The following is a 14,944-nucleotide window of genomic DNA, read 5'->3' on the forward strand; positions in this document are numbered from 1 at the left end:
CTAAGTCTGCAAACATACTAGTTTCGATAGCTATGGAACAGTTTCTCAGCTTCTCAAAGTTACAACAAAACCACAATGATGCTTCTGATAAAGCAGAACACAAACTTAAAGATCACGATCAGTGGTAAAGATGTCAACTTTCTCCTGTTTTTGGACTCACTGTAGGTCGTATCATTCAAATTCCTATGGTTCCATACTCACAACTTCTATACCCAAGGATACCTCTAGGAGGAGGCATGTGCGTGCACTTCTGTGTGGAGCTCCAAAAGAGGCCAATAGGGAACCATTAACAAGTTAGCACAGGGCAGATACTTAGTTTAGGGAAACTGGGAGTAAAAATCAAACTGAAGAGTAATAATGTATTTACCTGTTTCTTCATCTATTTTGAAAACACCCACACCAGAACCATCTCTTATGGAATAGCGGATCTCCCCATCTCTTCCCGTGTCCTCATCATGAGCAGATACTGTCATTACTGAGGAACCAATAGGGACATCTTCTTTCACTACCCCCTTCTCCACAAAGCTGGAAAACACTGGTGGGTGTAAGTTCTCATTCACATCAATGACCTCAACTTCAACGTAGCAAGTGGAAGACAGAGAAAGCGGCTTCCCTTTGTCTTTGGCCCTTACGGTGAGGTTATACACTTGCTTCTTCTCAAAGTCCAACTGCTGGACAATTCTGACAGCTCCGCTGAGTTTATCCACATCAAAGTGTCCTTCTCCATGGTCCAGCAGACTGTATCGCACTTGGCTAGACTGCCCTAAATCAGGATCATAAGCCTCCAACCACATGATTATGGTTCCTTCCGGAAGGTCCTCTCGAACTTTCACACGGTAATTAGGTGGAATGAACCTAGGTGGGTTGTCATTAACATCCTCTAATGATACTTTCAAAAGAACAGTGGAAAACAGCTGGGGCTCTTCTCTGGCTCGATCCCTGGCTTCAATCTTTAGGTAATGCACATGCTGTGCTTCACGATCCAAAGGGGACACAATTTTAACAACTCCAGTCACACTGTCAATGGAAAATTTATCCGTGTCTGTGAGAATAGAGTAGGTCACATGTCCATTCGGCCCTAAATCTTTATCTGTGGCTTCAACCTGGATGAGTTCACTACCTACCTCTTTGTCTTCACTCACTTCGACAAAATAGCTCTCCTGTAAGAACTCCGGGGGATTATCATTGCCATCCAGAACTCTGATGTCTACAAGACGCCAAGCGGCCTTCTGTGGTATACCAAGGTCAGATGCTGTGATGTTCAGGGTGTACTTGTCTGTTGTTTCACGGTCAAGCGGAGATAAAATTTTTAGCATTCCAGTTTCCATGTCAATTACGAAGCAACTATCCTCATTTCCTCCAGAAATAGCATAGACCAGTTTTCCATTGAAGCCAGTGTCAAGGTCAGTAGCATTCATGAAGATTATGCTGGCACCCACCGGATGGTTTTCCTTTACCTCAACACCAGTGGGGAGAGTACTTCTGAACTGCGGCGCGTGCGCGTTGACAGAGTGGGAATCAAAGAAAATGTCCTCGACCTCTCCCTGACTGTGTAATTTATTTGCCTGCAGGAGTTTCTCTGCCAGCATCTTGGCGACACCTGTCTCTTCGCACTGCAAGTGCACCGGCTTGCGACTAGCAGCCACAGTTATGTTGATGTATAACGGTGTGGCAAAATTCTCTCCGTCGGTGGCTGTGATTCTCAGACTGTGAAATGACACCTTTGTCCCTAAGCCATCCAGGAGCGACTGCTTTAGGGACAACACCCCAGAGCTGGGGTTTAGGCTGAACAAATCTAGTTCATTGCCAGCTTCAATCTGGTATCGGACCAACTGAAGTTCATCAGCATCAATCGCAGAAACCGTAGTTATTTGCTCCCCCACGCCTAGATCCCTGGGAATTGTTCCTTCACAGTTGATTTTCTCGAACAAGGGTGTGTTGTCATTCAAGTTATTGAGGGTCACCGTGGCGAGGACTTCAACTTCCCGGCGGTACGGCAAGCCCCAGTCTGACGCGCGAATCCTCAGAGTGTAAACCCGAGGCATCAGCTCGTAGTCCAGGTTTGCCGAAGTACTCACGGCACCAGTGAAATGGTTAATGACGAACGGCACGTGGTTTAAATTGGCAATACTGTAGGTCACGTACCCGTTCTCCCCCTCATCGGGGTCCACCGCACTCACGCTCAGGACCGTCGTACCAATGGGCACGTTCTCATCAAAAGATGCTTTGTAAGCGGTCTGGGTAAACTCAGGGGGATTGCTGTTTGCACTTAAGACTTTAACCACCACTCTGGTTGAGGCTCTTCTGTCACTTGTTGTAACTTCGAGTTCAAAATGGGATGCCTGCTGTCTTTTAATTGGCTCTAAAATGGAAATGAGACCAGTGTTGGGATTTAAACTGAATTTAGCTTTCCCAGGGGTACTTTTGAAAACATACCTCAAATGAGAATAACTAGGCGTGGCTTTCACCATGACCACAGGGGTATTGGAAGGAGCGAATTCACTGATTTCTGCTCTATAAACATCCTTTTCAAACTTGACTGGCCCAGCTTTGAACTGTGGAGAAGTCACATGAATTACTTTCACAGAAGAGAACTGGGGAGGCGTTCCTTTGTCTTTAGCCTGTAGTGTCAGATTGTAGCCAAAAGGATGACTGTCCCAATCAACGCCACCAACCGCCTTGACTCTATATTCTTTACTCCCTGGAGAGGACCTCACTGTCCTAAACTGCTGAAGGAGGTCACCTGCCACAATGCTTAAAGAAGCGATTTCCCCATTGGGACCCTGATCACAGTCGTCCACTGTTACGATCGCGTAGGTCGGGTCCTTGTCCAGTTCTGATGGTGACAGCGTCACTGCCGTGATCACAGGAGCACACCCGTTGGCCTGTTCCACGTGAACCGTCAGCTTGGCCATGCTGCTGATACCGCTGCTACCATACAACTTCATCCCACGGTCCACGGCAAGAATTTCCATCTCATAGAGCTTGGTCTCTGCATAATCGAGCCTACCAGTTAAAACTACCACACCACTGGTCGGGTGAATAGCGAACACGTCCGTTCGGTCTTTGAAACTGTAGTAAAACTCTCCGTTGGTTCCTATGTCTGCATCGGTGGCACTGACCCTGGCAATACTGGTCCTTATGGCTGTGTTTTCAGGTAACGAAACACTGTACGAGGTGGGAGAGAACAGCGGCCTCAAGTCATTTGTATCCAGCACTTGCACCCTGACCTTTGCTCGTGCTTCAGCATTAGTGTTTTTGTCAACTGCTTTGACGATCAATGTGTAATGGTCTTTTACTTCTCTATTAAGAATAGCTGTATTTCCTCCTTTGGTCCTTATCCTTAAGAAGCAAAAGTCTCCAAGAACATACTCTTCAGCTTTGAAAAGGTTTTCATTGTCCCCGGAGAGGATTTTGTACTTTACTTCCCACAGTGGATTTGTAAGGTAAATGCCCATCTTTACAGGATGGCCCACATAGGTTTTAGCTGCAGAGTTTTCGTGCACCGTGACATTGTACTGCAGGTGTGTAAACTGGAGAGGAGTCTGCTCAGGGGTCTGGCTGCCGTCACCGGCTCCAAAACGCTGGAGGAGCAGGAGCAGGAGCAAGGCCAGGGCTCTCCCCATCGCTTACTGCTCAGGAACCTGCGACACAAGAAAGAAGTCAGAATTGTGACCTCGAAGAAATAAAACAAGGCAGTTTAAACTTGTTTTGGGAGTTTTAGACTTTACATTTTAATAAAGTATTGTATACCTGTATGAAATTCGAATATATGCAATAGTTTTTAGATTTTTGTTTTCTGTTTGCCAAGTATCAATACCTCTAACACGGCTAAAATTACTAAGTTGAGGAACAATCTTCTTCTCGGACTTTGAGGACTCAAGAATCATAAGGAGCCTCAGGTGAGAGATCCCTGCCAACTACATGTAACAACAAAGTTGAACTGTTCTATTTGATTCTTCAAAGCAAATGCAACCAACTGTTGTTACAAAGGGAGATACTGGACATGAACATGGTTTAGGTTTCCTTACATACAATAAATGAAACACCCAAAAGCTCACAAATTTAATGGCACCACAGTGTCCCAAGCAGAGGAAGCTCTGAAGAACTGATGTAGAAGGTCAATAGAAACCTGGAAGGTGGTCTCATAGGACCTCATATTCTTAATCTCATCTCAAAAGTTATCCGGAAATTATTCCTTTATAAGAATGTAAGAATATAAGAAACCCTACAAAATGTAAGGCTTTACTGTCTCACTTAGCATTATGTAACTACTTAAAGGTATTAAAACGAACCATAAAATCATTATATCATTTTGATACTGAGGTCACTTCTAAACCAACACAAGTCAAAGAGCCCACCTACGAATGGGAAACCAGCAGCCTGATGCCAAACAGAAGTTTTCCTAAGTCAGCAAAGCGAATCTTCCCAACCGCTTCAATGTTGTATCACCCCTGCAGTCAACAAGCAGTGTTCACAACCGAGCACCACACACATACACACACACACACAGCTAAAGCATCCAAGCTGACACACGGAGAAGGCGCCAACTCCCAGCAAGGCGGTCGTCCCGATGGGGAAGGTCAGAGGGGAGGAAGGTGAAGCAAGGGGGCATCTGAGAAAGGGTTCCCTTTAGCAAGTGGGAGAGGAGGACGATCAGTAACAGACCAACTATTCCTCTACAAATTCACCTTGCAAATCAATGGAGCCTCACAAAACGCCCCAGCACTCAAAGAGGACAGCAGTGCACCCTCAAACGAATAGTTGCAGAACGGGAGCCCCACCCAGAGGTGCAAGCAGCAGCAGACCGGAGGGCTGGCCACAGGACCAGCGGGGACTCGCAAGGCAGCACTGACTTACAGATCTTAACTACACCCCATCGGTCATTTCATTAGGGAAAAAGAGAAAAGCCCTCACCTGCACAAGGCTTAACTGATACTGTGTCATGTTGCAGGCGGGCCACCTAACTTGTGCCTTAGCCATGACGCCGTCTCCTCAGCAGATGAAGTCAGGAGACTATGAAGACTTCCGGCCTCCAGGAGAACAGTGAGCATCTCAACAAAGTAAGAGAACAGTTTTCTCCCAAAACGATCTCTTCATGTGCCCAACAGTTCTAATATTCAGGGAAATTTGAATTACACAAGGATCCGGGAATGTTTATCAAAAAAAGGGAAAACTTCAATTCTACCTACGGGTATTGGGAACCTACTTCAGGACAGATCATGTAAGGTACATGGTAGTAAAGACTATTTCCTGACCCTGAGCCATTTACAGAGTAGGAACTATAGAGAGAAAATGCTTTAAATAACACTTAAAAACCTCCTGTGGCACAAGCATAGTCTTTCATTTCGGAAGACTTGTTACTGCTATCCACTCCACAACAAAGTATTATGTCGGGATTTTACTGTAAACAATTAAAATATTTTTGCTTAGTTCTACATCTAAAATATTATGCAGCCACTAAAAAGAATAAGATAGCACTCTATATGCTGGTACATAGAGACATCCAGATATATTAAATGGAAAAATTAAACTGATCTCATATATGTTTGTAAATAAAAGGGGGGAGGGAAGATGAATTGTGTGCACAGTACATCAACGTGTGAAAAATGACAAACATTCTGGACAGATAAAAAAAAGTCAACTGTCAATAGTGGTGATTTGTGAAGAACAGGCAGCTAGATGAATGTTCATGCTTGATTTCCCCCATTCCATCTGAGTATTTTAGCAGAGGTGCTGGTCATCTGTCTCAATCATTCTTGCCCTTCAATTATTAGACTCATTCAACGAGTATTTAATGCTATGTGCTAGGAACAGTTCTGCATGCTATGGATACAAAGGAGAGCCAAACTAGCAAGAAATTGTCAAGGAAGACATATTTCCTGGTGAGAAACAAGCAAAGAGTGTATCACATGCTGATGACTATGCGCTAAGGAGAAAAATAAAAAGGGGCAAGAGACTGTGGTCAGAACCTGAAGGGAAGAGAGCTAAATTCAAAAGGCCCAGCGGGGGTGCCTGGGTGGCTCAGTGGGTTAAGTGTCCAACTCTGGAGTTCGGCTCAGGTCATGATCTCAAGATTCATGGGTTCCAGCCCCACATCGGGGTCTCCGCTGTGAGCACAGAGCCTGCTTTGGATCCTCCGTCTTGCTCTGCCTCTCCACCTTACTCTCTCAAAAATAGATACATAAATATATACACACATAAATTCAAAAGGCCCAGAGTGCATCTTAGGATGTTCAGCGTTATCCTGGTCTCCACCAACTCAAAGCCTGTTGTATATTCTCCATCTCGCTTCCATACTCCCTCACCCAAAAACAACCAAAAAAAAGTTTCCAGACTTTGCCAATGTTCCCTGGGGCTCAAAATCACATCCAGTAGAGAGGCGCTAGTTAGAGAAATAACAGAGGCCACTGTGGCTGGGGCCCAGTGGGGGATGGGGAGAGCAGTAAGGGAGATTTTTTTAATATGAAATTTAAACTTTAGAATCATTTTAGATTTACAGGAAAGTTATGAAGATGGTCTCCTCTGGTGGTAACCTCTCCTGTTATTACGGTGCACTCAGCACAACGAATAAACTACAGAGGAACAGGATCTGGGGGCTAAGATGAGGAGTTCTGGAAGGTTAGGGTGGACATGCCACTGTCACGCAAGTAATGATTTCGAGGGGGCAGGCAGACGTGCGGGAGAAGTCCAGCCTGGAGACGCAAACATGAGAGATGCCCAAATAGACAGAGCATGCTGTTTAACCCACAACTGAATGAGATCCTCCAGGGAGAGAGCACAGCTGGAGACGAAAAGAAAAGCAAACACAGAGCACTGATGTCCCCCACCCAAGATTTGGAGGGAGGACAGAAGAGAAGAACCGAAGAACCGGCACAGGAGACCAGACAGCAGTCAGTCACCGACACTGAAGCAAGAAACAGTGGCGGTGGAAGACAGGACGGGCCCATCTGAAGCCTCACATTAGAACTTGGCAGTGACTCATACACACTGGCCGGTACCATGCTGCTGCACGCACTGCTGGGCGGCCCTGGACACCCCCGGCTGCCCAACCCCGCACAGAGGAAAGGCCCAGCACGTACCATCACTGCAACTGTTTGCTCCCCACCGCGTCTCGGTCACACAGCAGGGCCGCAGGCTTTGCCGTGACCACCCTGCTCTCGTGGCTCACCCCCCATGCCTGCACCCCCCACACCTAATCACCTGGCTCAGCCCACCCGCCGCCAGCTCTTCCCAGGGATGGTGCGAAGCTGGATCGCCCCTGCTGGACCACCCACAACAGACACCTTTCAAAACCCAGAATTTCCCCTGCAAACCTGGCTAACAGTGTCACTGTGGCTGGGATCACTTATTAAGGGGCAATCTTTTAAATCAGAAAACACAAAAGCCATGGGGCGCCTGGGTGGCTCAGGTGGTCAGGTGTCCCATTCGATTTTGGCTCCGGTCATGATCTCATAGTTCGTGAGATCGAGTCCCACGCCAGGCTCCGCACTGACAGCACGGAGCCTGCTTGAGATTCTCTCTCCCTCTCTCTCTCACCCTGCCCTTGCTCACTCCTGTTCTCTCTCTTTCCTGCTCAATATAAAATAAATAAATAAATGTTTTAAAAACAAAAGAAAAAAACCCACTTTTTAGGAGATATTGTTAACCTTTAGTAATGTAACCTAGAACCACGGACTCAGGTCTCGCTATGAAATGCATGATTAAAAATGTGGCGACTTTACAAACAGTAAAGCTGAAGGGGGGGGAAGATACTAATACCTTTTCTACTGAAAAGTACATTAGCTAGAGTTCACGCTGATGAAAATTAAACTCCAGAAACGACTTTAGCCAAAGGCTACGCTCTGATATTTAGAAGGTGATCATACCACTTCAACTCAGAGTTAATTTAGGATTTCTACTGTGCATTTTGCAAAGTGAAAACCAAGAATGTTTACTTAGTTCCGCCTGTAGAGGAAAGGGCCTCAGGTCCAAAGTTGAAATATCTTTAGTATAGATTTCTGAAAATTTCTAAATAAGAGAAAAATAATTTTTCTAGTAGCAATCAGATATTAACATGGTCATACTTCTTCATTACGGAAACCTTCACATAAAGTGTTCCAAGTCAATGACTGTGACTGCGCATTCTTCACAAAACAGAACACAGCCCAAGTGCTGAGGAAAAAACTGCATAAATTCAAACATTTAGATCTAAAGCTGAAGAGTCAGAAATGTTGCACATGCTTCCGATACAGGACTGGGGGGAGCCAGCATTACACATGCATAAATTACTAAATGTTGTAGTTTTTTTTTAAATATATTTTTTAAAATTTATTTTTGATACAGAGAGAGACAGAGCATGAAAGGGGGAGGGGCAGAGAGAGAGAGGGAGACACAGAACCGGAAGCAGGCTCCAGGCTCTGAGCTAGCTGTCAGCACAGAGCCTGATGCGGGGCTTGAACCCACGAACGTGAGATCTGACCTGAGCCGAAGTCGGAGGCTTAACCGACTGAGCCACCCAGGCGCCCCATAAATGTTGTACATTCTTTACTTAGAGGTCCCACGCCCTCAGCCCTCCATGCAAAGGCCAAGAGTAAACAGTATCAATTCTACCAATGATGATAAAGATGATAAACAGGCACGATGATGATAAAAATGATGATAAACACGCATTCACAGGAAGAGCGCTGTGCTCTCGGCGGGCCCTCCCACAGCCTCCCATTCTGAATCCGCAGCAGCGAGAGCAGTCACTGGAGTTGCACTTATTACTGAAATTCAGAGCTCAATGTTCAGTTTGAAGAGTGTCACATTTTTAAAGTATTTTTGAAGATGTTTAAACTGCAGGGAAAATAACCACATTTTCAAAGAAAAATGTCACAAAAAAGCCAGTATGAAATGTAAATGACTCTTGTGTTTTAAAAATATTGTATATTAATTGGTCTCTAAGATCAACAGGAGGGGGGAGAGACAGAGAGACAGAGACTTTATCTTACTAAGAAAGCCCGTTCATCATTCAGGTGTTACTAATTCACAGCTTCCAGATAACATTTACAAGACAGAAAATGTTACTTTCCTAATAAACTATAATAGCCATGAGCAGTATTTTCAAAGTTTTTACTCTTACACTGAAAACTTACTGGGTGGCTCTTCTTTATTTTCTAGGTACCTATCAAATCTTTCTAAGCCATGTCCAGCCATATGGCAGTAAAAATAAGGGCAGAGGGGCCAGCTAGGAACCCGGATTGAAACGCAGCCATAGGCTTGGTGAGTCTAATGGAGCTGCTCCTGCTGTTGATTCTGACAGGGGCCCCGGGAAGTCTCAAGTCTCGTTATTTCCAGCAATGACTTAATTTACACATGGCCTTCAATGGGAATGCAAACTGGTGCAGCAGCTCTGGAAAACAGTGTGGAGGGTCCTCAGAAAATTAACAATCAAACTCCTCTATGACCCAGCAATAGCACTGCTGGGGATCTACCCAAGGGATGCAGAAGTGCTGAGGCATAGGAGCACATGTACCCCAATGTTCATAGCAGCAATGTCAACAATAGCCAAATCATGGAAAGAGCCTAAATGTCCATCGACTGATGAATGGATCAAGAAGATGTGGTTTATCTATACAATGGAGTACTACATGACAATGAGAAAGAATGCAATCTGGCCATTCGTAGCAACGTGGATGGACCTCGAGGGTGTCATGCTAAGCGAAATAAGTCAGGCAGAGAAGGACAGACACCATATATTTTCACTCATAAGTGTAATGGGAGAGGGGAAGGGGGGAAATAGCTGGGGAGAGGGAGGGAGGCAAACCATGAGAGGTTCTTAAATACTGAGAATAAACTGAGGGCTGATGGGGAAGGGGAGGTGGGGAAGGGGGTGACGGGCACGGAGGAGGGCACTTGTGGGGATGAGCACTGGGTGTTGCATGGAAACCAACTTGACAATAAACTATAAAAGAAAAAAAAATACGACCTTCAATGGATGAACAACTCACTCCCAATTACCTCAGAGCAGTCTTCAAACTACTAAGAGAGGACAGTGAGAACTCCAAATCTCTCCCCTCAGCACACTGTAACTCTTCCCCAGCACTTAAAAACCTGCAGAAAGCTAGAGCGCTCCTAGTTTCCAAGCAGCCTCCATATAAAATCTGCTATGTAATTTGCCTGCTATATGAAGCTACAAAACACATCTGTGGGCATCGCAAGATGACTGGCTGTTCTGTGCTAGTGTGACATGAAAGACAAGACAGGAAGAACACGGGCTGCGTACACATTTCTGGCTGGGCACCATCCATGCGATGCGTGTCTCCCCTGGTTTTTACAGACCCGACACGACCACTACTTATTCCTCACCCTCCGACCACTTTCTGCTCCCCACGCTCCAAGGCAAACACAGCTCACAGAGAGGTTCCATAAACACAGTTTACCTCTTGTGATGTAAGATCATCGCACCTAATGTACCCTTCCTCTGCACACAGATATCATTTCAATGTCATTGCGGCAGGGTGGCTATTAATTAACACCAGCCACTTCCTCCACGCCCAAATTAGTAAAGCTTTACTCCTGGCCAAACTATGAGAGTGGTTATATTTAGGTACAGATGCAGATATTTCACTAAACAATGGATCAGGAAGATGAGGGGTCCATTAAAAAAAAAAAAAAGGAAAAGTCATCATGCACAAAGCACCTCCTCTTCCTTTCCTTATAACGTTCTTTTCCCCTATGTGCGCTTCTTCCCGCCCCTCAGAAGACCTGGGAGCCAGCCGGGCTGCAAATAAAGCGGCCCATGATGCCATAAAAATCTGCCTCTTCCGCAGCTCTTCCCTAAATTCTCACTCCCGCTCAAACAGCCCGCTCAAATGACCCCTTCGTGACTGGCCCCTTCTGCAGGGTCGACAAACCCAGGTTCGTCCCTACTTCATTCAAAGCTTCATTTCCTGCAAACTCACATCCTACTTTTCCCCTTCCCCTACAGGCAGAGAGTTATATAAAAAAAAAAAAGGGGGGGGGGTGCTACCCTGACTTCCGTCTCCATCAACTGCTCTACAGGACCTCCCATCTGTCCCGGCAACAGACACGGCTTCTCCTGGTGTCACAAGTCGGCGTCAAATCAGAGGACTTTTCCTCAATCCTCCCTGAATTAATGTCACATGTGACACCACTCACAATGCCCTTGTGCTCGTTACAGGTCAGAGACTGCCTAAAGCCTGGTCAATCCAGAACACGTAAAGGGTGGACGACACTAAGTACTCAACAGTACTATTTCAAACCAAAAAGGTGTACTTCCCACAGGCTGGAAACCACCAAGCTGTCCAGAGCAGACCACACCACCTAGTGGTGTGGCTCTCCACTTGGAAGCTCTCCATCGCTTGCCTTTTTAAAAGGTAACCTAAACATTAGGTCTTAGCCTTCTTGCCCTCCACTCCTCACATACAAGTATTTTCACCTCTCTTCTACATTTCTTTCTTGCCATCCCTTTTATTTAATTATTTTAATGTTTTTTTAAATTTATTTTTGAGAGACACAGAGAGACAGCGCGAGCAGGGGAGGGTCAGAGAGAGAGGGAGACACAGAATCTGAAGACAGGCTCCAGGTTCTGAGCTGTCAGCAAAGAGCCTGATGCAGGGCCTGAACCCACGAACCGTGAGATCATGACCTGAGCCAAAGCCAGACGCTTAACCCAATGAGCCACCCAGGCGCCCCTCTTGCCATCCCTTCTTAACACCTGCCCCATAAAATCCTGTCCTTCCTGTCTACAACCCAACAAGCCCAGGTCATAGACTTTCCATGTTCTACTTGCACAAAGGAAACAAAAAAAAAGTATGGGAAAACAGGATTAAACAGGCACTGATAATAAACCAACCCTTGTCCTAAAGATAACATGGTATGCTTCTGCATACCGCAAATCAGGTCACAGCGAAGGTTTCGACAACTTGCTTTATGCATGTCATTTCCTCTCCGTTCAAGTATTCCCTCCCGACTCACTCTTCCCTCAGAACTCACCCTACCTAATATCCACCACTGCCCATGCCCAGCTCTCTGACGTGCTAGGATGACCTCCCCTGCTCTTCCCACACTGGATATAACCTATTATGTGTGTGTCCTTCTCCTTCACTGTGCTGTAAGCTCCTTGAGGGAAGAAACTGCAATTTGCTCAGACGGTGTCCCGTGTCTGGCCAAGAGGAGATCCGGAGTTGCTCAGTTTATGAAGGGACAGATGGATGAGGATGGAGAATGGAAGGCCGGGCTCAAGCAGGGGAGGAGGGCTAGCGTCGGGAAATACACAGAAGATCCAGGTGTAAACACCAGGCTGGTAACGACAGCGCAGATGGCCGCCCTGGAGATGGCTCCGATTTCTAGCAGCTGAGCAAGAGGGCCACCACCCACCTCGAAAGCTCCCAAACTGGCCGCAGGAGAGGCCGGATCAGTTTCTGCGATGCAGAGCTTGTTTGGAAGCTCTATGCTTGACTGCTCTATGGTTTCTAAATAGTTTGTAAAAAGACACTTAACTATAGATTCATCTCCACACGTATAATAAGCCTTTGAAATTAAGAATGTTGGCAATATATTTAAATCTAGGGACCTAAAGGTAAGTTTAAGTTTTTAAAAACTTCAAAATGCAAAATATTCAGATTCATCATCTGAGTACATTTTGAAATCAGAGAAGAAAACGACAACTTTCTGACCTTAAATGAATTACCTGAATCACTCATTTCAAAAATTCCTTTCCAGTGCCTAAGGATAAACTAACACTTGCAAATTGACCAATTAAGTGAGACAAAAAATAGTTTGGCTTCATCATCTATATAATTTGGTCAAAAGAAAGCTTACCTACTGCAATTTCCCACTCATAAAAGATTAAACAGACACCTAGCCTTATGGCTTCCTGCTATTAAATCAGGTCCTTTAGGCCACAAATTAGGCCACCGAGACAACATGTAATGCAACAATGCACTAATTTGGTTCAGTGTACTGAGTCTATGTAAAATCAGCCAAACTTGGGTGGAAAGCAAGTGGCGGGCAGACTTGATAAGAGAGGTTAAATAATCTGTAAGATCCCTTTCACCTCCAGCGTTCAAAGAAGTAACTGCTTCCGAGGTGGCTCATGAGCCAAGTCTCAACATCCCCACGAGAGGCAGGGGAGCTGGGGAACGAAAACAGTGTTCGTCAGCTTGTTATTTTCAGATTCCCGTCTTGGCACCTGTCCACAACATGGATTAAATGATCTATTAACATGATGAGAAATCACTGGGGGTAACTTCTAACGACTAATTAAAAGATACAAGGAATACACAGGTGGCCTAAATGCTTTTATTAAGTCCCTAACAATCTCCCTTCCTTTCAGAGTGACACAGAATTTGGCTCATGTAAGACATTCCTTTTTCAAGAAATGGGTACACAAACGCACACTTTATTCAAATCAACCCGTACACTGAACTTTGTTAAATGCCATGTTTGCCTTGCCTTAGAGTTAGATAGTTGTTGCTGCTGTTTTTTTAATTATGTAGCGTTAAGTATTTTAAAATCCATCGTAAAGTTTAAAAATACAATAAGGACAGTGAGAATAATTCTAATTGTGGAACCAAAGCTGTCCTTTTAAAACTCAAAGATAAATCTAAAATTAACCTATATACCGCAGAGAAAAACACATTTTCACGAATAACGGCAACAACTGGACGAATAACTCACAACTGGACGTGTTGGGTAACCACACACCTCTGAGAATGACATGGGAAAACCTCACTAAAATCTAGTGTCAACACTTGCAGAGATGGTCAACTAATGAAACCTATGTTGCAACCTACAAAGCCTTAAGATGCCTTTCTAAAAAAAATAAAGATCATTTCCCTTTTAAATATTACCCCATTTTAAAAGTCTGTAAATATCCAGTAAAATAAGAAAATAACATCTACTCTACCACGTACCAGAGCCGTTTAACAAAAGCCACTTAATGAAACCGGAGTTCCAAAACACATGCCCCCCCCAAAAAAAACTTACATGCATAAAAAGTAGTTAACTCTCCTAAAGTATACAATTGCGTCCTTGTTTTCAAAGCTCTGCAATTCACATCAGAGAGAACAAAAAAAAATCTCAAAGAGACAACAGAAAGTTAGCTTCCTGGAAGAAAGCACTCTAAGTAAGAAAAAGCACTGAAGAATGAGGATCTCTCTTTTTAAAAAAGACCTTACAAGTTTCTCCTCCAGGAAAAAAAAAAAAGAAATAAACAGCCTATTTTGCAAATGTTTAGCCCCGCAATTTATCAATCGCACCTCGTCTATCTACATTCAACCAGTTAGTACTTAACCCTCGGAGCAGCGCTCCCTCGGGGCACAAAACATCTAAGAGAAACTCAGCGACTCCATTTCAAAGATCCCATCTCCTTGGCTACTGGCCTCGCCTTTCATCTCCCCTACGCTGGGACTCTCTCATCCACGGGAAGAATTAACCTAGGGGCGAGATCGGTTAAGTCATTAACGGGCTCGGGAGTTACCGGGGAAAGGGAGCGGAGCGCCGCGGCCAAGTTTCCGAGCTCCGGGGCGCAGCGGAAGTCCTCGCCCTGCGGCCACCCGGTAGCCCCGCGCCGCGGCCGCCGCTCTGATTTCAGCAATGGCTCCAGGACCAGACCCGCGCGGCCCCGGTCGCCGCCGCGGCCGGCAGCCCGCGCGCAGCGGCACTCGGCTCGGTCATTACCATTCGGTTCACGTTGCAAATTATCCCCTCCCACCTCTCCGCCCCCGCATCCTCCGCCGGCTGCCCGAATCCCGAGCCGGTCCTGAACTTTCCAGGGGGGCAGGCGCCACGGCACTACCAACCTTCCCGCCGGGCTTGCTTTCATCCCGTGTCCCAGAGCACCGGCAGGAACGCGGTCGTGGGCTGGGCAGTGCGGGGAAAGCACCCAAGGAGCCGAAAGGTCCGCCACCCAGAAGCAGCAAGTTGCATGCCTGCCGGGCGCAGCCGGCTCCGGCCC

General features: G+C 45.8%; 1 protein-coding gene across 1 annotated transcript in view; it reads right to left on the minus strand.

Annotated features, from left to right (window-relative positions):
- Nucleotides 1–14,944, minus strand: part of FAT1 (FAT atypical cadherin 1) — a 127,128-nt gene that overhangs the window by 109,384 nt on the left and 2,800 nt on the right. Inside the window, exon 2 of the mRNA XM_029934810.1 lies at nt 368–3,644. Coding sequence (XP_029790670.1) covers nt 368–3,626 — 3,259 coding nt within the window. The 5' untranslated portion in view covers nt 3,627–3,644. The remainder of the gene's footprint in view (nt 1–367; nt 3,645–14,944) is intronic.

Source organism: Suricata suricatta, chromosome 1 (genome assembly GCF_006229205.1).
Source record: "Suricata suricatta isolate VVHF042 chromosome 1, meerkat_22Aug2017_6uvM2_HiC, whole genome shotgun sequence".
NCBI classification, from domain to species: Eukaryota; Metazoa; Chordata; class Mammalia; order Carnivora; family Herpestidae; genus Suricata; species Suricata suricatta.